At 46.4% G+C, this 21,174-nt stretch overlaps 1 protein-coding gene across 1 annotated transcript; it reads left to right on the plus strand.

Annotated features, from left to right (window-relative positions):
- Window positions 1–12,952: 12,952 nt before the first annotated feature.
- Window positions 12,953–18,761, plus strand: LOC126537153 (uncharacterized). The gene is made up of 6 exons (XM_055074196.2): window positions 12,953–12,967; window positions 14,630–14,710; window positions 15,181–15,249; window positions 15,614–15,703; window positions 16,086–16,246; window positions 18,407–18,761. The coding sequence occupies exons 2-6, from the start codon at window positions 14,690–14,692 to the stop codon at window positions 18,576–18,578; spliced, it is 513 nt and encodes a 170-aa protein (XP_054930171.2). The 5' UTR covers window positions 12,953–12,967; window positions 14,630–14,689; the 3' UTR covers window positions 18,579–18,761.
- The last annotated feature ends 2,413 nt before the right edge of the window (window positions 18,762–21,174 follow it).

The following is a 21,174-nucleotide window of genomic DNA, read 5'->3' on the forward strand; positions in this document are numbered from 1 at the left end:
TTGGATGTTGATCCGCGAAGCACACAGCATATTCATGACATACCATATCTTGGACGTAAGAAATAGGTTACAGACTGTGGCGTGCGAGAACATTGACAGCTGTCGCACCTGCCACACGTTAGCCTTTTCCTTTATTCTCGCCACTTGTTCATTCCAGTACGGCTCAGGGTCGCGATAAGAGTCGAGAGGCACGCCTAGGTAGGTTGTTGCAGTGGTTGACCACCGAAGTCGAGCGAAGTAGTCTGGCGTTTCTTCCCATTCACCCCCCCCCCCCCCATGCCAAAATCCATAACTCTTCTCGCAGTTTATTTGCGCCCCGGTGCACTTGCAGAAGGATTCAACTACCACCACGGTCTCACAAATACTATTTCTATTTGAAGATAATATAGCTATGTCATCGGCACACGTCAATATTTTCACCTGTGTTGACTGTAACCTGAAGCCAGTTAACCGTTCATTGTTTTGGATGGCCTTGCAAAAAGGCTCAAGGTAAGCCGTGAGTTCGATGGTTCAAAGCGTGACAAAAACGCCGCTAGTGAATGCGGTGTTGCGCTAGAAACGTGCCGTAGAAAGGTATACTGCGGTGTATATCGGTAATTATGAGCATGTAAATTACAGAAGTCGCAGTTAAACGAGTAGCGAAGTACGTTTCCGCTACATTTCTTCTGCGCTTGGCGCACACGCAGAGCCATCTTGCGGCAAACACAGAAGACACCCTCCTCGCAATGTACGGCGCTGCCCCGACAGGTGGCGCGCCACTCGCCCGCTTCTCATCTTCGTCTCGTTTGAGCGCATTGGGGCTGTGCGGGGACCGGTGTGATGATGCCCCAATACCCTTGCGTTTAATAAGTTTTCTCGCTCTCTTCCCTTCCAACTTCCAGCGTGCGTCACTCGAATCCTCGTGTTTAGGCGACGCGGCTCCTCTTTCCGCTCTCAGCACGATTCCTAGGTGCAGCGTCCGATGCGGGACGCCTCTGACGTGATCGCTGCGCCGTAGCGCGTCTGGTGGAAAAGCATCCCCTGCGATGTGTGCCGTGCTGCTGGCGAGGAGTCATGCGTCTGCGTGGTGCTCCCAAGAGAGATAGAGGACGATCCCATCGAGGCGTCAGGACCATGATCGCGTCCGCCTTCATGGCGCGTCGCGGTCCGGCTGTCCGTGCCAATTAGGACGTTTGGCTCGCGTAGATCGTTTTTCCCTCAAAGACACCGAATTCTTTGGTTCGTTCAGCTTGCTCAGGCGCACGTTTCGTCTTTGTGTGACTCAAGAGCATGCCGAGCGAATGAGTGGGTGGTGTGAACGGGGTGCGATAACGCTAACGCGTTCCACTCTTGAAGGCGAAGCTTAAGCGTCATCCAAGTTTCTTTTTCTACTTATTCACCGTGCTACGTGATGGTCTGCGAAAAATTTGTCTTAACATATATTTTTCAGTAGAAACCAAAGCACAGCGACTGAACACTGAAAAAGACTGACCCGTAGATGGAGGTTATAACAAAGAGAACGAAAAAGAGAGAGAGAGTCTACTGGAAGGTCTAGTTTAGTCCTGTTCAATATTTTGAGAAAATGAAGACCCATTTGAAGAAATTTCAGCATTCCAGCGTTCGAAGTAAAACCCGTCTTCTATAATAGGACTTCACGGTAATTTATTTTTTATTCATCATTTATTATTGTTTGAGCAAAGCTCTCTCAGCAGAAGATAGATGTTGGGAGCTTGATGTATGAATTGCGTAACTTGGACAAAAACTTTGCTCGCTCAGAGGCACACATGAGAAGTGCGAGCTAAAAAATAAGCGCCAGGAGTTCAACTTACGCGCGTCAATCCAATGATGTGCGTTTCTCTGCCTATCTAATCGTCTAAAATTGTTCTGTCAATCTATAGTAGTCTAATAACCTGTGTCATTCCGTTTATACATCATTGTTCGTTGATCCCCTGTTCACAGTGATACGCAGAACTATCGCTGTCTATGCGAATAAGGCAAGTATACCTCGGCAAGTACAGTCCCACCATTGTGACGGCCTACACGTTTCTTAGTGCCAAAGATAAAAGGGGTAACTGCGCCCGATCAAAACAGCGATGGAATTTTAATCGATGACGTGAGACTCTAACGAGTATGAATTGGCCCGTGGTTGAATGGTAAATATACACGACGAAATACAGGGTCTTGTGTTATAGAACACATCTTCGCGCTTCTAACAATACTATAGCCCGGCCGGAAGCCACCACTCATAGTGCGTAGGTGACCCTCTTGGCAGCGGCGAAAAAGCGTTAACATTATACATGTAGTTTGAGCAGGTGATGCTAATGCAGTTCCTCCTCACTGCATTTAACTTAGGAAGAAGTGGCTGCAAGTCTCAATAACCTCATCGATTCTGCGAACAAGACTGACCATGAGGTGGGTGTCATTCCGTTTAACGTTTTTCTCTTTAAAAAGATGACTTTCGTAGTTTTATTAAAGCTGGTATCAACAAAATTGGTCAAAAGAAAGATAAACTAAGTTGTAGTCATTGGCTAATACACGAGGCAATACACTACTTCAATCTGTCGTGACGACAAGCGGCTACATATTTTTGCAGATCCAGGAGTTGTGGGCGCAGCTGGTTAGCCGCTTTGGCAGCCTAAAATCTGAAGCCAGACGAGGTGAACCTTTTTCTCCATACTTTTCTTCCTTCAATACCACTACGGAACTCCTACAGGATGAGAAATCGCCATTAAGCCCAGATTTTACATAATATATACAGAGCCTTGAAGATTGCTAAGGAGCTCCGGTGTGAGCCGATCTTGGAAATTGGTCCTTAGGGGCCTCGGGGCGTAACTTCAAGTCATCCTTAGCAAAATGTACTTTGTTTACATCCTGTCGAAACTTTACAGAAGCTTTTCTGTAACGAAAGAGGGAGGGGGGAGGGATATAGAGACTGTCTATAGACGGCCTGTAGACCTTTTGTCTTACACTTGCTGTCGCCTGATGTCTATAAAATGTCCTGCAAACAGCCTGCTGGGAAGTGTAAGGACCACAACGGACGAGAGGGGGTAGACTGGGGTCACACTGGGGTCACACTATGTTTATAGATAGTGTACATAGACTTTGAGTATACAAAACGGGAAGTCTGTACAAGATGGTGAAGTGGTCCACAGAGCGTTTATAGACAGTATACAGACTGCCTGATTAAATTTTTGTAAGGCGACCACAGGGGGTCGTTGTGATGAATGCGCAGGAGTTGCACGACCCATGGCATTACTGTCACCTGCTTCCCTTATAGTAAACCGCAATATCACGAGTCATTAGATAGGTTTGGTACTGCCAGGCCTCCGTAACACACATTTGCCTCACGGCTAGGTGCTTTTCGTACGAAAAGGCAGCGTGACCCTTATATGTACTTCTGGATTGCCCAGCCCGAATAGCTCACTGGCACCCGTTTTCCTGCAAAATAACAGCCGAATAAAGAACGGCGAGACATCGCCCACCCTCACAAAAAACACACCTCTGCAACCAAACTTCAGGCCCGCTTTCAACAAACAATTTTTTTTTCTTTTTGCTAAGATATATTTTGGTGCATGTTCTTGATGTGCACTAAACAAAACATTCTCGGACGCCACGCATTCCTCACTCGGTTTAGTTGCTTTTTCTGCTCAGACACCAATGTATCAGGTGTGAGCACAGTTTGTGGGTGAACAATTAGCCTTTGTGGAGTAGTCAATCTCTCGATGTACTATGGCAGTCAGTTTCTCGGTTTATTATGGAAAGTACAAGGCCGGCCTCCCGGTCAGCTCCTCGCATAACCCCAAAGCTTATATAAAGGCGGAAGCACTTCCCCAGGTGCCGTCATCCCTACATATGCCGCGCATTCGGTGTGCCGCCCCTGCTATACGGAAAAGCACTTCCGAGAGCGCAACACAAATTTTCCGAGGTTGCTTGTGCACTCGCGGTTCGACGGGTATAGTTTGCTGATGCATATCGCTTCCAGAAGTGAGTAATCCGCGAAGAAGTCCAGGCGACCGGCCGAAGGACGCCTGTACTTGTCTTTGCTGGCCACTAAGAGGGCGTGAGCGGCAATCGAACGTACGCACGACCTCCAGTGGCCGAGGCGAACGTTCAATTCCACGAAGCCGCCATTGTGCATTTTAAATGTAACGCGTGCGTTTTATTCAGATGCACGCACTGCACCTAATTTCATAAAAAACCCATCACCTCCCATTTTGAACAAACTGTCTGATATCAGCTTCTACTTTCTCGACTTAAAGCACTGGCGTATGTCGTGGTTAAAACGCAGACGCTGTGGAACAAGTGATCAAGATACAGAAGATAGCAGAGGCGGTGCAAGACAACGTCCGCAAGAAGATAACGACGGTAAACTGGAACCTTACTTCTTTTCTTACCCCCACCTCTTTCTTTCTTTCTTTCTTTTTCTTTACATGCCTTGATTTTCACGTTCCTTGCAGTATTGCATAGCAGAAGTCTGACATTTACAAGCGAGCCATATGTTGCACGACATTGCAAATAGTGGACGAGAAATGTCTCACGTGTTACAAGATACTTCTAATAATTGTTAAAGAAATATAATTTTCGATAGAGTAACGTTCTTTTTCTAATAGTAACAGAGGAAAGAGCTGATCTATGTCCCATAAAGAAGTTGCAAACTTTGTCCTCTCGGAGCGCCGAGCGAAATGATCAGTTGCAAGCGTTTAATTGTCCACGTTTTAGAATAAAATCTGGGACAAACTGTGAAGTGTTGAAATAAGCTCCAATCTCCAGCAACAACCATTATACTTGTATAACAACCAATATACGTGTATAACCAACTAGCCCACCAATTCCTCCTGAGCAAGTTCTTCCCTTGTGTTCATGCCACGAAAATTACTCTTCGATGGGCGTCCGACGAGCTCCATTTCCGAAAGATTGCCGACCTCTGCAATGAAGATGTAAAGGAGGCTCGATGTGTAAAGCATTTTCTGCTGGCGCGAGGCTTAAGTGAGGCGTGGCCCACTTGCTCGTCTGTCGCAGGCCAAGGACGTGCTTGTCACGCACGAGATCGCCTACCCGGGCTTCTTGGGAATGCGGACGGACCCCTTCCAGACGGGCAGGCGGCGGCTGTGAGTGTTATCGCTGGCGTGCACCGCCTTGATACTGTAGTATATCGAACACGCTAGTCACCGGTGCTTCTCAGAATTGCGTTCCCAGAATATCGCCATGACCCCCACCGACCTCGGCTCTCTGCGTTCGGAAGCGTCTGCGCAGTGCAGGCCGCCCTGTGCACTGCGTTAGGTCGATGAGCCACGATGCGAGTGCGACGACCACTTTTCATTTACCTCCTCCTGTGTCCACGTCTGCACGCCTAACCGTTTTCGAACATGAATCCCTACAAACTGGTTTCGCTAGCTGTCGTCCTTTCGCAATATTGTGTAGGTATAGCATATGTGAACAATGATAATGGAGTGACAACACGTTTGCGCTCAAATAGCGTCCGTTTAATAACAACCGCTATGAAAAGTCGCGGCGTGGCTCAAAATATAAAATATTGCCGATAACACAAAACATCCACGCCATGTAACTTTCGCTGAGACCATGCTGTTATCACAAGTACGCAGTTCAAGTCACCCTTAATTAGGTGCCGAAATTTTAGAAGCTCGCGCGAGCTGTTGCCGAAACAAAACTGCGGTCACTGCGGTCATTCGGCGGTCACCGTCCAGAATCATATATGACGGGAAATATCTTTGGCCCACATATACCCAGAGACCGCTTGCTAACAAGCTTCGCTTTTGGCCGTTCTTCAAGTCAAAAGGCGTCTTAATGCAATAAAAGCCAGCGTTGCGTACGACTATGGCATGCCGATGAGCCCGAGGTGGTGGGTACGACTCTCGGCTGCGGCGGTCGCATGTCGACGGGAGCGAAAGCGCTCGTGTACTTGCATTTAGGTGCACCTTACAGAAGTCCAGGTGGACAAAACTAGTCTATGTAGCTTTCCACATTTACTAAGCGCAGTTCGTTTTCGTCTCTCATAGTCCCATAGTTGTCAATCAATCAATCAATCAATCAATCAATCAATCAATCAATCAATCAATCAATCAATCAATCAATCAATCAATCAATCAATCAATCAATCAATCAATCAATCAATCAATGGCGAGCGCTGCTTTCTTCATTCATTCACGTTTACCAAGTAAAGCATCTGAGGGCTTACTTTCCCAGGAGGCTGGTCACCTTCGTGACGTCCCTGGTCGTGGTCGTGTTCGTGTTGTCCCTGGTGGTCACCATCGCGCTCGGCATCTCGATGCGCAGCCCGGAGACGATGCCCGCCGAGAAGAACAAGTTCTCGAACTTTGCCGGCCTGGCTATCCTCTTGTGCGTACGCGAGCATCGATGCGCGGCATATCTGGCGGTGGCCGCGGTTCGCTTGCACTAAATAAGATTTTTATTACATGTCTTACTATAGTGGCGTCATCTTGCATTATGTTATACTCACAAAGGTAGAATGAAAAGGTTACCACCGCATTTATTGACGTTCACATTAGAATGTGAGCACGGATCACTGCTTGCAGAACATATCATCGCAGTGTTTCTGAACAAGTTATCGTTTATTTTTCCCTTCGTAGGATGGGTACAGACAGCACAAGTGTTTCTTTTAAAAACAGGGAAATATATTTTCTGTTATATATGACACCTAAATTAGCAGTGTGTTCCAGTGTGGTGTTTGTTTATTTCATTGAGCAATTTTTTTTTCTTCTTATGGATGCTCCATTGTAGTTATGTGATCATCGCTGATGTACGTCACTTGATGTTTATTTCTTTGTTCTGTGTCACATGACCGTTGGCAGAGGTCTGGGATTACGTGAGGCAGATATGCTGTCATTTTAATTTAATTCAGTCCAAATGTAGGATTCAGAAGCAAGGGCCCGTATGGATGGCAGAAACCCGTATGGCCGTAACCCGTAAGCCCGTTCAGAAACCCGTATGGCCGCATGCTACACTCAAGTGGATGGCATATTTTCTTGTTGCGGACCTATACCCTTACCCCCCTCCCCCCACATTGCCCTTGCCTCTTCATTCCCTCCTGCTCGTTTCCTCTTCTTGCGGATTTCCTCAGAACTCATTCGGATCGACCAGGTACAGGCTTTGAAGTTTTGGCGACGATCTTAAAAGCGTTCCATAATGCGGAAGATGTGCTTTTGCAAGCTTCACCGCAATGCAGATGTATATTGCAAAGAATCCTTGCTGATTTGATCCCCTGCTGCTCTTTGGGCGCCTTGGAGCTGCAAAAGCTTATTGAATAATGACACGTTGTTTAAATTTAATACTTTCAAAACGAATGTTTTTAATGCATTGCGTATACTTCACTGCATTACAGATTTGTTTTGTGATGAAGCCATTATGAAACTCGCATAATATCCTTGTGGAAGCTTTAAAGGCACTCCACGAGTAGCCAGATCAGTCACCGAGCTCTAGCAGCGCATGCTCTTGGGCTTTTAACGCTCCAAATTTCACGAGGGTGAGAAGTACAGTGTGCGTCGTAATGGACAGGGCCACCGCGCCGTCGAAAGTTCTAATGATGCCGCGGTACTCGGCCTGACCGCAGGCCAGGCTCCATCAGAGCCTCGTGAAGGCAAGTCTCCGGTCACTGGACATTTCGTCGCATATGTGGCTGTTACGTGCCTCGGATGCTACGGGACTGCCGGAGATTATGTGGTTACACCTAGGGCTGATTGTCAAATACGCAAAAGCTGCATCGTCGTACCAAAACTATAGCCATTCGCATTCGATGCTCAAGTTGGATTCGCACAGAAAAATTTGCGTTGGCATTTAAGGTGTTCGCTATGGTTGTGTCCATTTGGTTGACCGCCTAGGAGAAATGTACATTTGATTACTACAAGAGTACAGAGCAAGTCCCTGCCACGGATACCGCGGCGGAAACCAGGTACAATGCCAGAGGTTTACTTTTCGCAGTTACTTCCCCACAAGTTTTAGATTACTTGAACCGCTTCTGTGACTTAGTAGCTACCGCGTCATGCAGTTGAGCATGATGTCGCCAGTTCAATTTGTGGCTGCAGCAAAAATATAATAAATAGAAACTAAAGAGAAAAAGAAAGCTCGTGTATTTAAATTCGTGTGCCCTAGTTTATTCAGTGCAGTGTAGGAGGAATACGCGTCGTGTTTCCTGACATCGTGTTCTTGCCTGACATCATATTATTGTTCAATTTCGCATATTTAAAGCTTTTTGATATGTATAGCAAAATTGTATATGATTCGTACAAGTTGTAATTGCTCGACTCGGACTGTTTTACAATAATTTTCCCTCCATTTTTAACTCCCCATCCTCACCTCTATCAGTGCACATCGAGATCGAGTTATTTGCTTACCGTTACTACCGGGGCCCTTTTCAGTACAGCCTACGGCGCACTTCCTGCGTCGGCCGTGCTGCTCGTAATTGGCCGGAACATCATGAACATGAGCGTGGCTGCCCAGGCCTTCATCTGCAACCCCTACTCGAGGAGAAATCCCAGCCTCGTCGACCACGTACGCCCAGCTTCTCTCTTGCAAAGATTAGACTTGCTCCGTTACCCACAGGCCGTCTATAAACGTCTTTCAGACTGCTTGGCGTGCTATAGACTATTTACCAACCAATGTCCACAAAGTTTCCATTGTGGCGTAATGGACAAAAAAAAAACAAAACAAAAAAACACGCAAGCTGCAATAGTCGCCTACATACCGGATGCTCCACGGAAGGCTTAAATGATTACAAAACTCAGAGCAACAGACACTTGAGGGATGATTTTCTCTTTCCGACACGTTATTCGGGGCAGCAGATGTTTTGGGATTCGTGCGTTAATTACCAGTTGGTTAACTGATAACTACAATCCACTAATTACTTTTTTTATTTCCGAACTTTAGGGGACACCTTGTAATTTCAAAATTGACGCTAATTTATACAGGCTATAAAGCCCACCGATTGGCTTGACGACCTGCGCTTGGCACCAATTTAGAGAAATACGTCCACGGAATCTTTGGCAAAGTGCGTTGGTGTTCAAGTAAACATATATGCGCGTTGAATTTTTCCGTATAGCTAAATAAATGTTAAATGTTAACTAACTTATAGTGAAACCTTAAACGCGTTTATACGTGCGTGGGATTTCATGAGCATATTTCAGTTCATGTGCGTACGTGTTTGAGTGTCTATGTGCACGCGGTTGTGTGAGGTAGAGAAAGGACAGCGGCGCAATCGAACCACAACTATAGGGGGATTAATGCGTTTGACAAAAATGTAGGCCGTTGCTGCGAGAAATACAACTTCAAAAGCGTCGGTCTTTATTCTTCTTCTTCTTCTTCTTCTTCTTCTTCTTCTTCTTCTTCTTCTTCTTATTATTATTATTATTATTATTATTATTATTATTATTATTATTATTATTATTATTATTATTATTATTATACAGTTTTAGCGTAGGTGTGCGTGCTCAAAAAATCAGTTCATTAGCGAGTTTTTTTTTCTCACCTTACAGGTACGCTTTGCAGCTGAACTAAACCGCAAGTACACTGCTCACATTCTGGACTACCTCACTTATCCGTCCAGCTTCGCGTAAGAAGCAAGCCCATTTCTTTTTCTTTTTTTTTAAGGTGCATCGCGTTTGAATTATTAAGGGGCGCTATAACGTAAAGCTATTCCAATCTTCTCTATTCCAATTCTGCCATCGGCGCTTCACGATTGGTGAAAAAATTTTCGGGCCACCCGCACTTCACCTGTCTGTCAAGCGACGTCACGAAAACCGCGAAAAGGTCCTATAAGATATGGTATGTGCACAACGATTATGCATGGTTAGGTGGAACAAAAGAAAAATTATTCTTTCTGATTCGACGCTTCTTTGCTATTAGGCATCTGCTATTGGTAAAGAGTTTTCGGGCTGCACCCACTTCACCTGTCTGTCACGCGACGTCACAAAATGGCGAAAACTCACCGCGTCAAAGCGACGTGCACGCGTTAAAGGTGCATTAATATGCCGAACAAAAAAGGATATCTTTCTGAATAGCCAAAGGCTGTCCCGTTCCGAGAGGAATAGAAGATGGCTGCCCGCCGATCGCTCAGGCACTGGCTACTGTTACGTTCGATCTGCGGGGGCTGGCAACCTTCGGGGAAGCGACCGTCAAACTCTGCCCGGCTCGCTGCAATGACTCGCTTTGTGAAAACAAGAATGCCCCTCGTCAACAACCCGTTGGCGCCGGAATGTCTGCTGCGGCGACTCGCTTTGTAAGGACGACAATTCGCTGCGTCCCAAAGTGAACGGCGCCGGGATGTCTAGACGCAGTTAGCGGACCAAGTATAGTTAGTGGATTCGCCGTCACGGTCACGGTTTGTTTACAGCGGGGAAACTCCTGGAAGGAGGTGTTTTGCGGCGCCGTCTCACGGGTCTTAGAAGTCCTCAGTCAATGGAAAGACAGGACGGCCACTTTCTGCGGGGTCAACTCTGGGACCAAGAGGCGCCTGCTCAGGGCAAGACCCGTGTCTGCGAAAACACCCTCCCCTTGGTGTGGTCAGTGAAACCTGTGCAGATGTGATTGTGTAAACCCTCCCCCTCAAAGGCCGGTCGGCTACGATGACTTTGGACGCTCGGAATTGGTCGACGGTTGAACGGCCGTTTTCCCTTACCTAGGCATCTAAAAAGGACAGAGTGTTTATAAGCAGCCATGGGCGCGGCTGCTGAGTGTGCAGTCTCTTTCAGTTATGCTAGACAGATGAACTGTAACGTTCTCATGTAGACACTGTAAATAAATCCCATATTCCTCGTTCTCGATGAGAACAAGTCCCTCCTTTCAACAACGTCCTCAGCGTGGACGAGTTGGACGACGGCATGGGCCAGCTACCATCTATTTCATGCCCGACCCCAACCATCACACTACTCTCACCTGCCCAGAGAGCATGGATTTGCGTTAATAAAACGTTTTGCGTAGCAGTATGACGTTATCGAGCCCTTACGCCACGTGCACGACGTCGCTCTGCCAACTCTTCCGTTCTGAGGATCCATTTTAACGGCATTCTTAACCTTCCGTTGCCCGCCGCTGTGATTTTCGACCAGCGATCGAGAGCTACATAAGTAAGGAGTAGCGGACAAATGGCAGACGCTGGCACCATGGTCCTCTTCCGGTTATCTATTTTCATTGCGCTGGCTCGGCCCCATTGAAAACCTCACCACTTGAGCGTGCTCCTCGCCTCTTGTCAGCCAATTAGATAAGAAAAACCGTTAAATGCAGGCAATGTTGTTGGTTTTTAAAGCAAACAAAAGTGACCTCCTACAAACGAAGAGAGCGTTTGGTTGGGCTAGTAACACAACGCTGCAGGTCACCGCCCGGTGTCTGCGTCGGCAATTACGTAAATTTGACGTCAGAAGATTAGAATAAAAACGGATTGCACTAGTTTTACGTTATACGACCCGAAGTATTACACCATCTATGTTAGAGAACAACACTTAAATGGCACACTAATTCAGTATAGACTGACAGATACGTTCAATACGCACCTTACATGTGCTGGTTGGAAGATCGATTACTATATATATAAAAAAGAAGCTACCGAACTTTGCATTTCGCGCATAGACCGCGCGGCGTTCGGGACTTTACGTTCGTGCACGTAAAGCTTTAAAAAACCGGCGCTTTCTAATCCTTTTTATCAAGAATTAACGAGCGACAGTCTTTGAGGCTTCGCCAAAGTTAGTGACGTCATAGTGCAGAAACTTAAGCGTGTCACCGCTGCCAGTCTTTCGCTTTCTTTTCTTTGTTTTTCTCTCACACCAATCTTCCACTCATGACAAGATCGCCCTGTTTGAAATTTCAGGAGCATCATCTCCAAATGTATAGGTGAACTATTCTCTCTAGTCTCTATTTGCCCGTCAGTCGAATGTACACTGCTCTCGCACTTCTGCGTGAATGAGGACGTGTGGGATCAATGGACAACCTTTCTTGCTTTCAGAAAATGTGCAAGCGCCCTCGAGAAGGCCATCAGGACGGACATAGAGCCCCTTGAAGTAATAGTAAGTCAAATTTAAATCCCACGGCTGGTGAAATCGCAGCCATCGGCGTGTCGTGTGAACACCTAAATGAAGCACACACCAAAAGAAATATTAATCCCCTAACTTTGTGTGTCTTTTCTTTACATTTCCTGGACGGACACATTCACAAATGGCGTCATAGCTATATGCGTTTTCAGCGATAGAAGAACGAGCTCACGTGCATCGCTTGAGCAAGTGATGAGAATGTCAAATTTGTTTTCTGGTGCGCACGTTTTCTAAATGCTTGACGTAACTCTGAACTGTCTTGCACGTGCAACGGATCTAAGCTCACTTTAACAGAAACGGCGGCGCACCGAAAGGCGCTCTTTACACATACACTGGCGAGGAGCCTAGTTGTCCCGCCTAAGCCACCCAGTGCTGACGCAAACTATAGCTTTCGCACCAATGCCGCATTTTCGAGGTCGGGCTCTCTCTCTCTCTTCGCCCCACATACACACGCGAACACATGCACGCACACACAGTGCAGACAAGTTTGTAATTATTTTCTCTCGATTTATCACTGTGATGCATATTGGTTTCATGGCACGACAGCGTATTATTTCGACGCGACACAAGTCCGAGTTTTATGTTCGAAGGAAAGGTCCAGGGGAAAACGTCTAGTCGGTATCAATTACGCGACAGGAAATATCTTATGGGGATTTGGAAACCTGCATAACAGGGCGCTTCTTTGAATATTCCAGGAAATCGGACGAGTAAGGAGAAAGCTGCTTAGCGGGCCGTCAGCAACAGCGTACCGTCACAAGGACGCGGACTTGAACACTTTCATGCAGTACGTGACTGACTTCAAGGCCTACGTGGACGAAGAGAGGCAACGCATAAACATCGTGAGCACGCTGTTTGTGATAGAAGCGCACCCGGTGTTCTCGCATTTCTGTGTGTCTCAGACCCATTTTTTTCCCCAGATACCCGAAACAAGTATAACCGTAAGCAATTTTACACGCATTACTGTTTTACTTGTAAAACGCTTTCTTTCTTTTTTTCTCTTAATGTCGGTGGAGTACTGATTGGTGCTCCAACAATAACGGTGGCAAGCTGTGGCAACGTACCAGCTATGTATGCAACGACAAATTGAGTATATAATAAGGTGATCGAGGTGGCGGTAGGGAGGGGAGGGTATTCTGTAAGTGTCCACCTGATGGACCGGTCCATTTCCTCTACTGCTGAAGTTCCGATTGGCTGAGCTGGAGTACGGACGGGAAGGAAATAGGCGGCCCCAGCCAATCAGCACTTCAGAAATAGACGAAATGGGCAAGTCCACTATAGGTGGACACTTACAGAATACCCACTGATAAATGATAAATGATAATCGGGATATTAGGTGTCACGATTAGCGCGACACATTTCGTGCTTTTACCTCCGTCTGCGCGGTGTCCTACGACTTACGTGTGGGGCGGTGTTTCGTCCCACTTTGGCCTGTCCTGACCCCTATAGTTCCGGAATGGCTGTCCTGCGACGTCGAATCAGCTGTTCACTTTCTCTGGCGGAGTGACGCAGCCTCCAAAGCCTCTCGAGAGGCAGGCGGTAAAGCAAAGCACTGCCATAAGTCAGGTTGCAGCACCTTCGATAGAGTGTATACTAGAAATATTCTACCTGCTATCGTACAACGGTTAAAAAAACGAACCGTTCGCTTGCCCGCTCGTACTTGGTGAGAATGGCACTTTTCCTGTAGAAAGCGCGATTTTGGTCAATCATTCGAAGGCAAGCGCACGGCTTGGTTTCCGAGCCGTTAGAAAATCGCACCCCTCCTATAGAACGCAAAGTCATTTACGGCTCGTATATTTTCTCGGTCCAACTGCAATGGACTCAATGCGTTGGCTAAGGAGCCGCGGCCAAGCTAAAGCGCACTGATGACGCCGTCTTCGGGTGGATGCTTGTCCCGCGTGTGATGTTGGAATCACGTGGAATAGTACCGAAACGCAAAGGCACGTTTACTAAATAACTAGTTTTTTCGTTTCACATAAGACTTGGAATAAACGCTGAATCTTGTTTCCATCTCAGAACTTATTTCGCGGGCTCTCCCCTACGTTCGGCTCTACATTCAACATTTATCCTTGCACCGCTTTCAATAGGACGCGATTAGGGTGACCCCGCTTTCAGTGATGCATTTACCGCATCTTTATACTTTGTTACAAGTTCCTTTCTCCGGATAAAGGGCTTGTTTTATAGGTATGCACATGATTCCCTTTGCTGAAAAGCTTTGAACTCAGGTCTAGGTGATGCATGTTTGGGACGTCTGCCCGAATGCGGATGGTACGTGTAGTGCTGGAGGAGGAAAAGCTGTCTGCTATCTTCGTCCAATTGGTTCCTTTCGTGTGCACTCCTATCTGTCCGATGTAAGCTGTACTGCCTGCATCTCCTGCAGAACTGTTCCTGACGGCGCGTGTTTGACGAACGAACTAAAGCTTATTTTTTGTTAAGTGCCGAACTAATATGCGTAGCAGCTTCTCAACACACCTGTGCGAAGCACAAGGGTATTTTCCTTTGATCGCGGTGGGACGCATAGCAGGCGTACGATGGAGAAACCAAACATATGCCAAAATCGGTCGTAAAGTTTTGCGCACACGCACGCTTGCTTGTTCACGCAGAAGTTTATCGACTACATCACGTCCAGTCTTGCCACCGGTGGTGACGCCCTTGCTGCGAAAATGTCTGAGGTCATCGAAAAGGTCAGTAGCCTCTCGATCGCTCGCATACCTATACTCTGTGACGAAGTTTATACACCGAGCATGACCTGAACCGCAGATGGCTTGCGTTGACGTCGTCGTGGCTGTCGTTTTAAAGAAAGAAAAAGAAGAAAAAAAGTGGCACCTTAAAATCTGATCCGCTTGTCTCCGGAAGAGCTACGCAAGCTGGTTACATAATATTGCGTTCTTCGTGTCACGCCCAAGTAATCTACCGTTGGACTGTTATAGTGTGCGTATTAAAGTGCGAAATGTTCTTATGCATTGTACGGAGCACACAGAACTGTGCTTCTCAATCCATCTACGTACATTGGTTTGACCGGTAGTGCCGCAGAAGGCAGGCTACATATGTGGTCTACAGTAACAACTGCGGTCGACAACAAGGGAGTGGCCTTTTGACACAGATAGTTATGTTTATTGAAATGGAGAGCTAAAGGATTTGTCTTCCATTGCAGAGCTACCGGAACATTGTGAGAAATAAAGTTCTGAGACTCGAAGCGGCATTTTCTGGCGTCCGGACCAATGTGAGTTTCGTTCAATGTTATCCTTCCGAAATCTCTTTCTGTACTGCATCGAACTCAGGTCGAAGTTATGTGCTTTGTCTGCAAATTTCCATTATGTTCGTGCGTTATCGCATGCTGCCCCATTGTGTCGCATGTTTACAACCAAAATCGCATCCGCGGTTTCACGAATACGAATGTTTAAGAGGTAACGCATATATGTTGAAAGAACTGACAAACTGGTTGCGGGCGCACTTAATTTGTGGAGGTCCGTGAGACTGTACATATGGCCACCTATATAATGACGGCGCAGAATGAGTTGTGAAATAGCTGCTTCATTATGACGCCTGACTACTCTCGGCTCATTGTTCTATATTATACTGCTCAGGCGATCGCTGCTCTTGGACACTGCGATGAGCTGAAACAGGCCTACGACTCCGGGGTGTCGCTTATGTGCAACGTCATCCTGTCAAACGCGGTAAATACTTTTCCTGCGTTTTGCACCTGTCCTTCTGCGACACGCCAAGAAAAAAAGCCGGAACAATGACACGCTATGCAGCTCCTAACTAATCATTACTTAACGGAACGTTAATGACAAAAACTGATCAATTGGTGCTAAAAAGCAACAAACACGCTGACGATCTTTGCCCGAGAGCCTCTAGTGGACGGCATCTGCTGTAATATTTGTCAGCCACTAGTAAAGCTACAACTGAGCGAATAGTTGGCGAAACATTGAGCAACGTACTTCGCGCTTCTCTCTCTCTCTCTCTCTCTCTCTCTCTATTCCTAACTTGGGCTCTTTTCAGTGTTTTGAAACTAGCATATTTGAATTCCCACCCTAATCGTTACCCTCATTGCAGAACGGCTTCTGGGTGGCGCTAGTAATCATCTCGCTGCTGCTAACCTTTGCCTCGTTCACGTCTATGCGGCTCTCGAAGCAATGTCTCAAGATGAACAGGCGGGAACTGGCCGTCTCCGAGGGCGAGCCGGTGCGACACACCCTCAAGGAAAGCGGCCAAAAGTAAGCCGCAGACGTATCTCCCGTCTGATCGGCACGATCATGTACCCTGCTTGTGAAATATGTTATTGTATCGCATAAAAAATGAAAAAGAAGCGCCAACGGTAAGCATAAAATGGCAAAATAACAGCGCGACATTGCAGCTTACCCGCTAAACACATTCGATGCGTGGTAGGCTTTGCCCTGTAGTGCATTTATAAAATACGGCGAAGCTCACCTGCGGGAAGAGGAGGATGTCGAAAATAACGTTTCTTTTTTTTTTAGTTTATACGATTTCTTAAAAAATCTGCTTTGACAGACAGAAAAATTCTAGTCATCGAGGTTCGTTACTCAAAGAGTAATTACTCATTACTCATTACTCATTACACGCACGAGAAATCGAAATATATAATCGTCTAATTAATAAAATCACTGATTATTTTTAATTGATTACCTTAGGCATTTGTCACCGGTGAGTTCGCAAGGCATATCCACTTGTCGAGATATTCTTTCCCATAGTGTGCGACGAAATGGGCGTTCCAGTTACTTTTGTGCTTCAATGAATAAAACGGCAGTTTGTAAAAAGAAAAAAGAAAATAAGTGGAACAACAGTGCATTTTTACAGCAAGTTTCATGGCGCATATTCAGAAACCGTGAAATCTTCAGAAGTCGTTCCAAGTGAATATGCCTTGCAAGCTCACCAGCTACAATACGTAAAGAGCAATATGTACCGTAAAGTAATTAATCCATATGTTAATAATTATTTTTATTAATTAGCCAGTTGTGCATTTCAAGTTCTGGTGTGAGTAATGTCCGCCGCTTCGAGTAATCCAGCTCGAGGACTACAGCTAAGCCCTCTGCCACAGAGGATGTTTTTTTTTAAATACTGTATGGTATTAAAAAAGTTGCAGTTTCGCCTAAAGGCGAAGCATAGATTACGATAGAAAATTAGGAGACAGCTATACGAAGTAAGGATAGTAGTTTCGTCGGCCGTATAAACTTGTAAACATTCGCTTATTAACTAAATTAACAAGCATGGTGTCCCGCGCGCACAAGCAAACGTTAAGACATCTCACACCATCGCCGCGCTCGCTTGCCGTCAAAACGCCGGAGTGAGAAACCGCGGCAGAAGCAGCGAGCCAGCTGTGACCTACGTGCTGCATCTCGCTTCAGCGCGAACTAAGCGGCGAGAACACAGCGCACAGGAAACTATCAGCACTCGGCACAATTTGTACCCATCGCAGATCGCCTTCAAGATAGGGCCCGTGCGGCCGCGCCATACGCCGCCGCGGGAGTAGAACGTAGTCCCCCCTCCCTCCCTCTCCCCATGTGCGTTGAGCGCGACGGAAGACGGCGCGCTTCCTCCCCGCTTTTCTCCCTTTCACGTACAAGATTGAGCCGCCATCGTCGGCTCACCCTCACAAGCTTTCACTCGCACATGCAGCATACGACGCGCGGCGACGATGTTATCGTCTTCGGACTTTATGTGAAACATCACGTCGACGGCGACGACACAAATGCGCCTAGAGTGTCCATGTAATTGCTAGTGCAATAAAAAATGAAACATCCAGGGAACGCAACAAATCAGCCGGTGCGATTCACCCGCCGTGATTGTTAGTGGCTTTGCCGTTGCGTTGATAAGCACGAGGTCGCAAGATCAAATCGTAGCGGCCGCATTTCGATGGGGGCGAAATGCAAAAACTCTCGTATAACGTGCAGTGGATGCACCTTAAAGAACTCCAGGTGGTCGAAATTATTCTGCTACGGCATGGTTTTGGCACGAAAAAGCCGTAAGAAAAAATATTTTGAAGCCGGTGCGATTCCAGTTGCGTTCCGTGAAAGCGAGCGCCACTGGTGAGATGTACGTTGCACCTATTATAAATCGCCCTACCGTATACTACCTGCTGCTGTAGGCACTACAATTCATGTGAAGGATGCACTGTTGAAAATCGAGCGACAATCTCTCGTTTAGACTTCCTGCGCCCGCCTTTCCAATACATGAGCACAATGGCGGTAACACATCGCTTAGAATGTTTTGTTATTGTTGTTGAGAAAGCAGCGCACTGACGTACGACACCAATTAAACCCCCGTGGAAGCATATGTTGGACGATCTCTCTAGTGTGAAGTTCAAATGAAAAAATAGCGGCATTAACACGTTGATGACTTCACACCCTTGTATGCAGCATTTCGTCCCGTATCCGTCCGAAAGCCGTGACGGGTCGCGAGGAATGCGGCGACTTTCGGGACGCCACGTCACCGACGGACGAGGACCTGGACGTGACGGTCATCGGCAGTGTCCAGAGCAACAGGTTCTACGGCGACAGCGTGGAAGCGGACCACGCGTTCCGCGCCTAAAAAACTTTCGCGCTCTGTTCTCACCTGCCTTTAACACACATCGCTCTTCCCACTTTTTTTTGTTTTTTTCGTTTCATCAGAAGATAACGCGCACGACTGAAGGAACTCACCGATAGTGCTTACCTCATGTTACATCATGTGCCCTGAAGAGTGCTTCCAATAAAGCAACTGTTCCGCATTGCCTTTAGATCGTGCAAACAACACAGTGAGCACAAACCAGCAGTGACAGTGTAGAAAACTGATGGCCTTATCTCAATAAAGTTCGGCGAAAGGATTCCGTTATGGAGTTCAGTAATGTTCATTGGCGGGCTAGTATACACTGCTACGAAGAATCCGTTGTGAAGTACATGTTCGTGCGCCTTTGTTAATTATGTCTACAAGTAAATGTCTTCCTTGGCAAGTTGCCGCCACTTTTATATGTCTGTTTCTAACTTCTAGCCTATTGCGTGGAGTGATGACGAACATGTGCCGTCTGAGGCCCGCACTTCTTCCTACTCCCCTCACGAACGGGTTGAGGCGATAGAGTGCCGTGGGCGTTGACTCCACGTTCGGCACGTGGTCGAGGAGCGCTAGATCGCGCTGGCCCCGCGTAAGTGCTTCGGTAAAGCGGCACAGAATGAGATCGGTGCTCGCTCGCTACTCGCCCTCGCATTGCCATGCCGTGCCCGAAGAAATTTCTGACCAAGGCGGGAGCTTGAAGAGCTGAAGAAGAAACGTGAAGTGTGCGCCAGTCGTCGGCTATGCATGCACTCGAGAGAAAGTTGGAAGGCGATTCAAACACCTACAGTTGGCGTTGATATCAAACGTTGTTGTCACTCCAACGCGGCCCCGCAATAAATTGCACGGTCCGTACACCCCGTCCTCGATCACCCCCGTTTCGCCCAAGAAGAAACTGCCTTTGCTCGACATCAACTAGAGGTTGAATGGCCTTCCAACTTCCATGCCCCTAAGGGGCGAGGGTTCATTGAAAGACCACTGAGATTACGGGAATATGCAAGCTTGCACGCGGAAGTCGACAAGGCTCGCGGATTTTATTGTCTTCGGTTTCAATGGAATTTAAACGTGTTCGCATAGCAAGTATATATCGCCGTCCTTCTGTTTAGTATAATTTACACAGTTGGTACGAACTCGCTATAGGCGGCAGTCTTATACTCTTGCAGATGCAGTGCGATAACATATACGTAGGGAAGTTGCGATTTTCCCCGCTAAATAAAAAAAAAAAAAAGAGGTGGGGGGTGGTAAACATGAGTTTCGTTTTGTAGCCACGCTTAGTGTAACCTATATAAAACGTAATGCTGCTCTAAGACGTTACTATAGTTAGTAAGTGGGAACTATACCGGCGTGTTCAGTTAAATCGTGTTTTTTGAGCAACATTCTCGGCGCAGGGAATCCCTTGGGAATCGCCGTGTCGGTCAATAAGTTTCCCTCGTTATGGGCCTTGAGACCGTAGTGAAGGATGTCGGACGATAGCGTTGGAAAATTCTTTGGTAATATTTAATGTAGCCTCTCTCGAAAACTCAAAGATTAGGCAGCTGTCTGGATTTTTTAGGGAAAACCAACTTGCCGTATTCTTTATTGTGCGCGTGCGTGCGTGCGTGCGTGCGTGCGTGCGTGCGTGCGTGAGTGCGTATGTGAGTGCGTGCGACCTTTCCATCGGTGCTCGCTTACCAGGACGTGCAAAAGTCTATCTGACATCAGCAAAACATCGTCGTCTCTTTCTATATGTTTAAAAAGTAACTAAAATCTTATTTTCAATAACTTGCTTAATTTCGTAAGCATTCATGTATAGGGTACTTTCTTCTTTCTTTCCTTTCCTCTTGTAGTGGCGTTTGTGATCAATTATTGTGGTAACGATGTAACCTCACTTGTATATTTTCACTGTTAGTTGGAGTTTCGAGTTCTAGAATAAATTTTTCGCTTCATTGGTCGATACAAATCGTCGTAGTTCAAGATGGCGTTCTACCGGCTTGGTCCGCAGCCAGCGTGCCAAAGGCAATCTTGTACGCCTGCACTGTTACTGTGCCTTTGTGTGTTTTGCTTGAATTGATCATTTGCCTTTTAAATTTTTTTTTTACCTATTTCCACAGTCGGTTCTGTTTTCTATCGTCTTGCTTTAATTAAGATTTTTCTGCTCGGTTGTAATTTGCTCCTATGTATAGATGGTCCTGGTACGGCCGCCTGACAGTGGGACCCTCTTCTGCATATTCCAGTGGTGTAATCGTTTCCATAAACTCAAATAAATTTGAAACTGCGCGGATACTCTGGAACGTTTACGTAACATAGAAGTAGGCCTGTGCTATTATCGTGATGTAAGATTGTACATCTAGCATCCCTATAAATGAGGCAACCCACTTTGGAGAATCGGCCATGAATCGGGTGGTGAAAAACTATTATCAATTTTTTTTTAGTTCTTGAGGAAAATAGGTGAAATGAAAAAATGAGGTGAAATGAAAAAATTATCTTTTTAATGTGAATTAAGATGTCTACTGTTATAGATATGAATGATCAGACATCTGATTATTACAGTAAAAATTATGTTAGCATAGGAAGTAAAAAGAACAATTTTAGCATGCAATTCTTTTTGTCTCGCGCAGAA

Source organism: Dermacentor andersoni, chromosome 4 (assembly GCF_023375885.2).
Source record: "Dermacentor andersoni chromosome 4, qqDerAnde1_hic_scaffold, whole genome shotgun sequence".
Lineage (NCBI taxonomy): Eukaryota > Metazoa > Arthropoda > Arachnida > Ixodida > Ixodidae > Dermacentor > Dermacentor andersoni.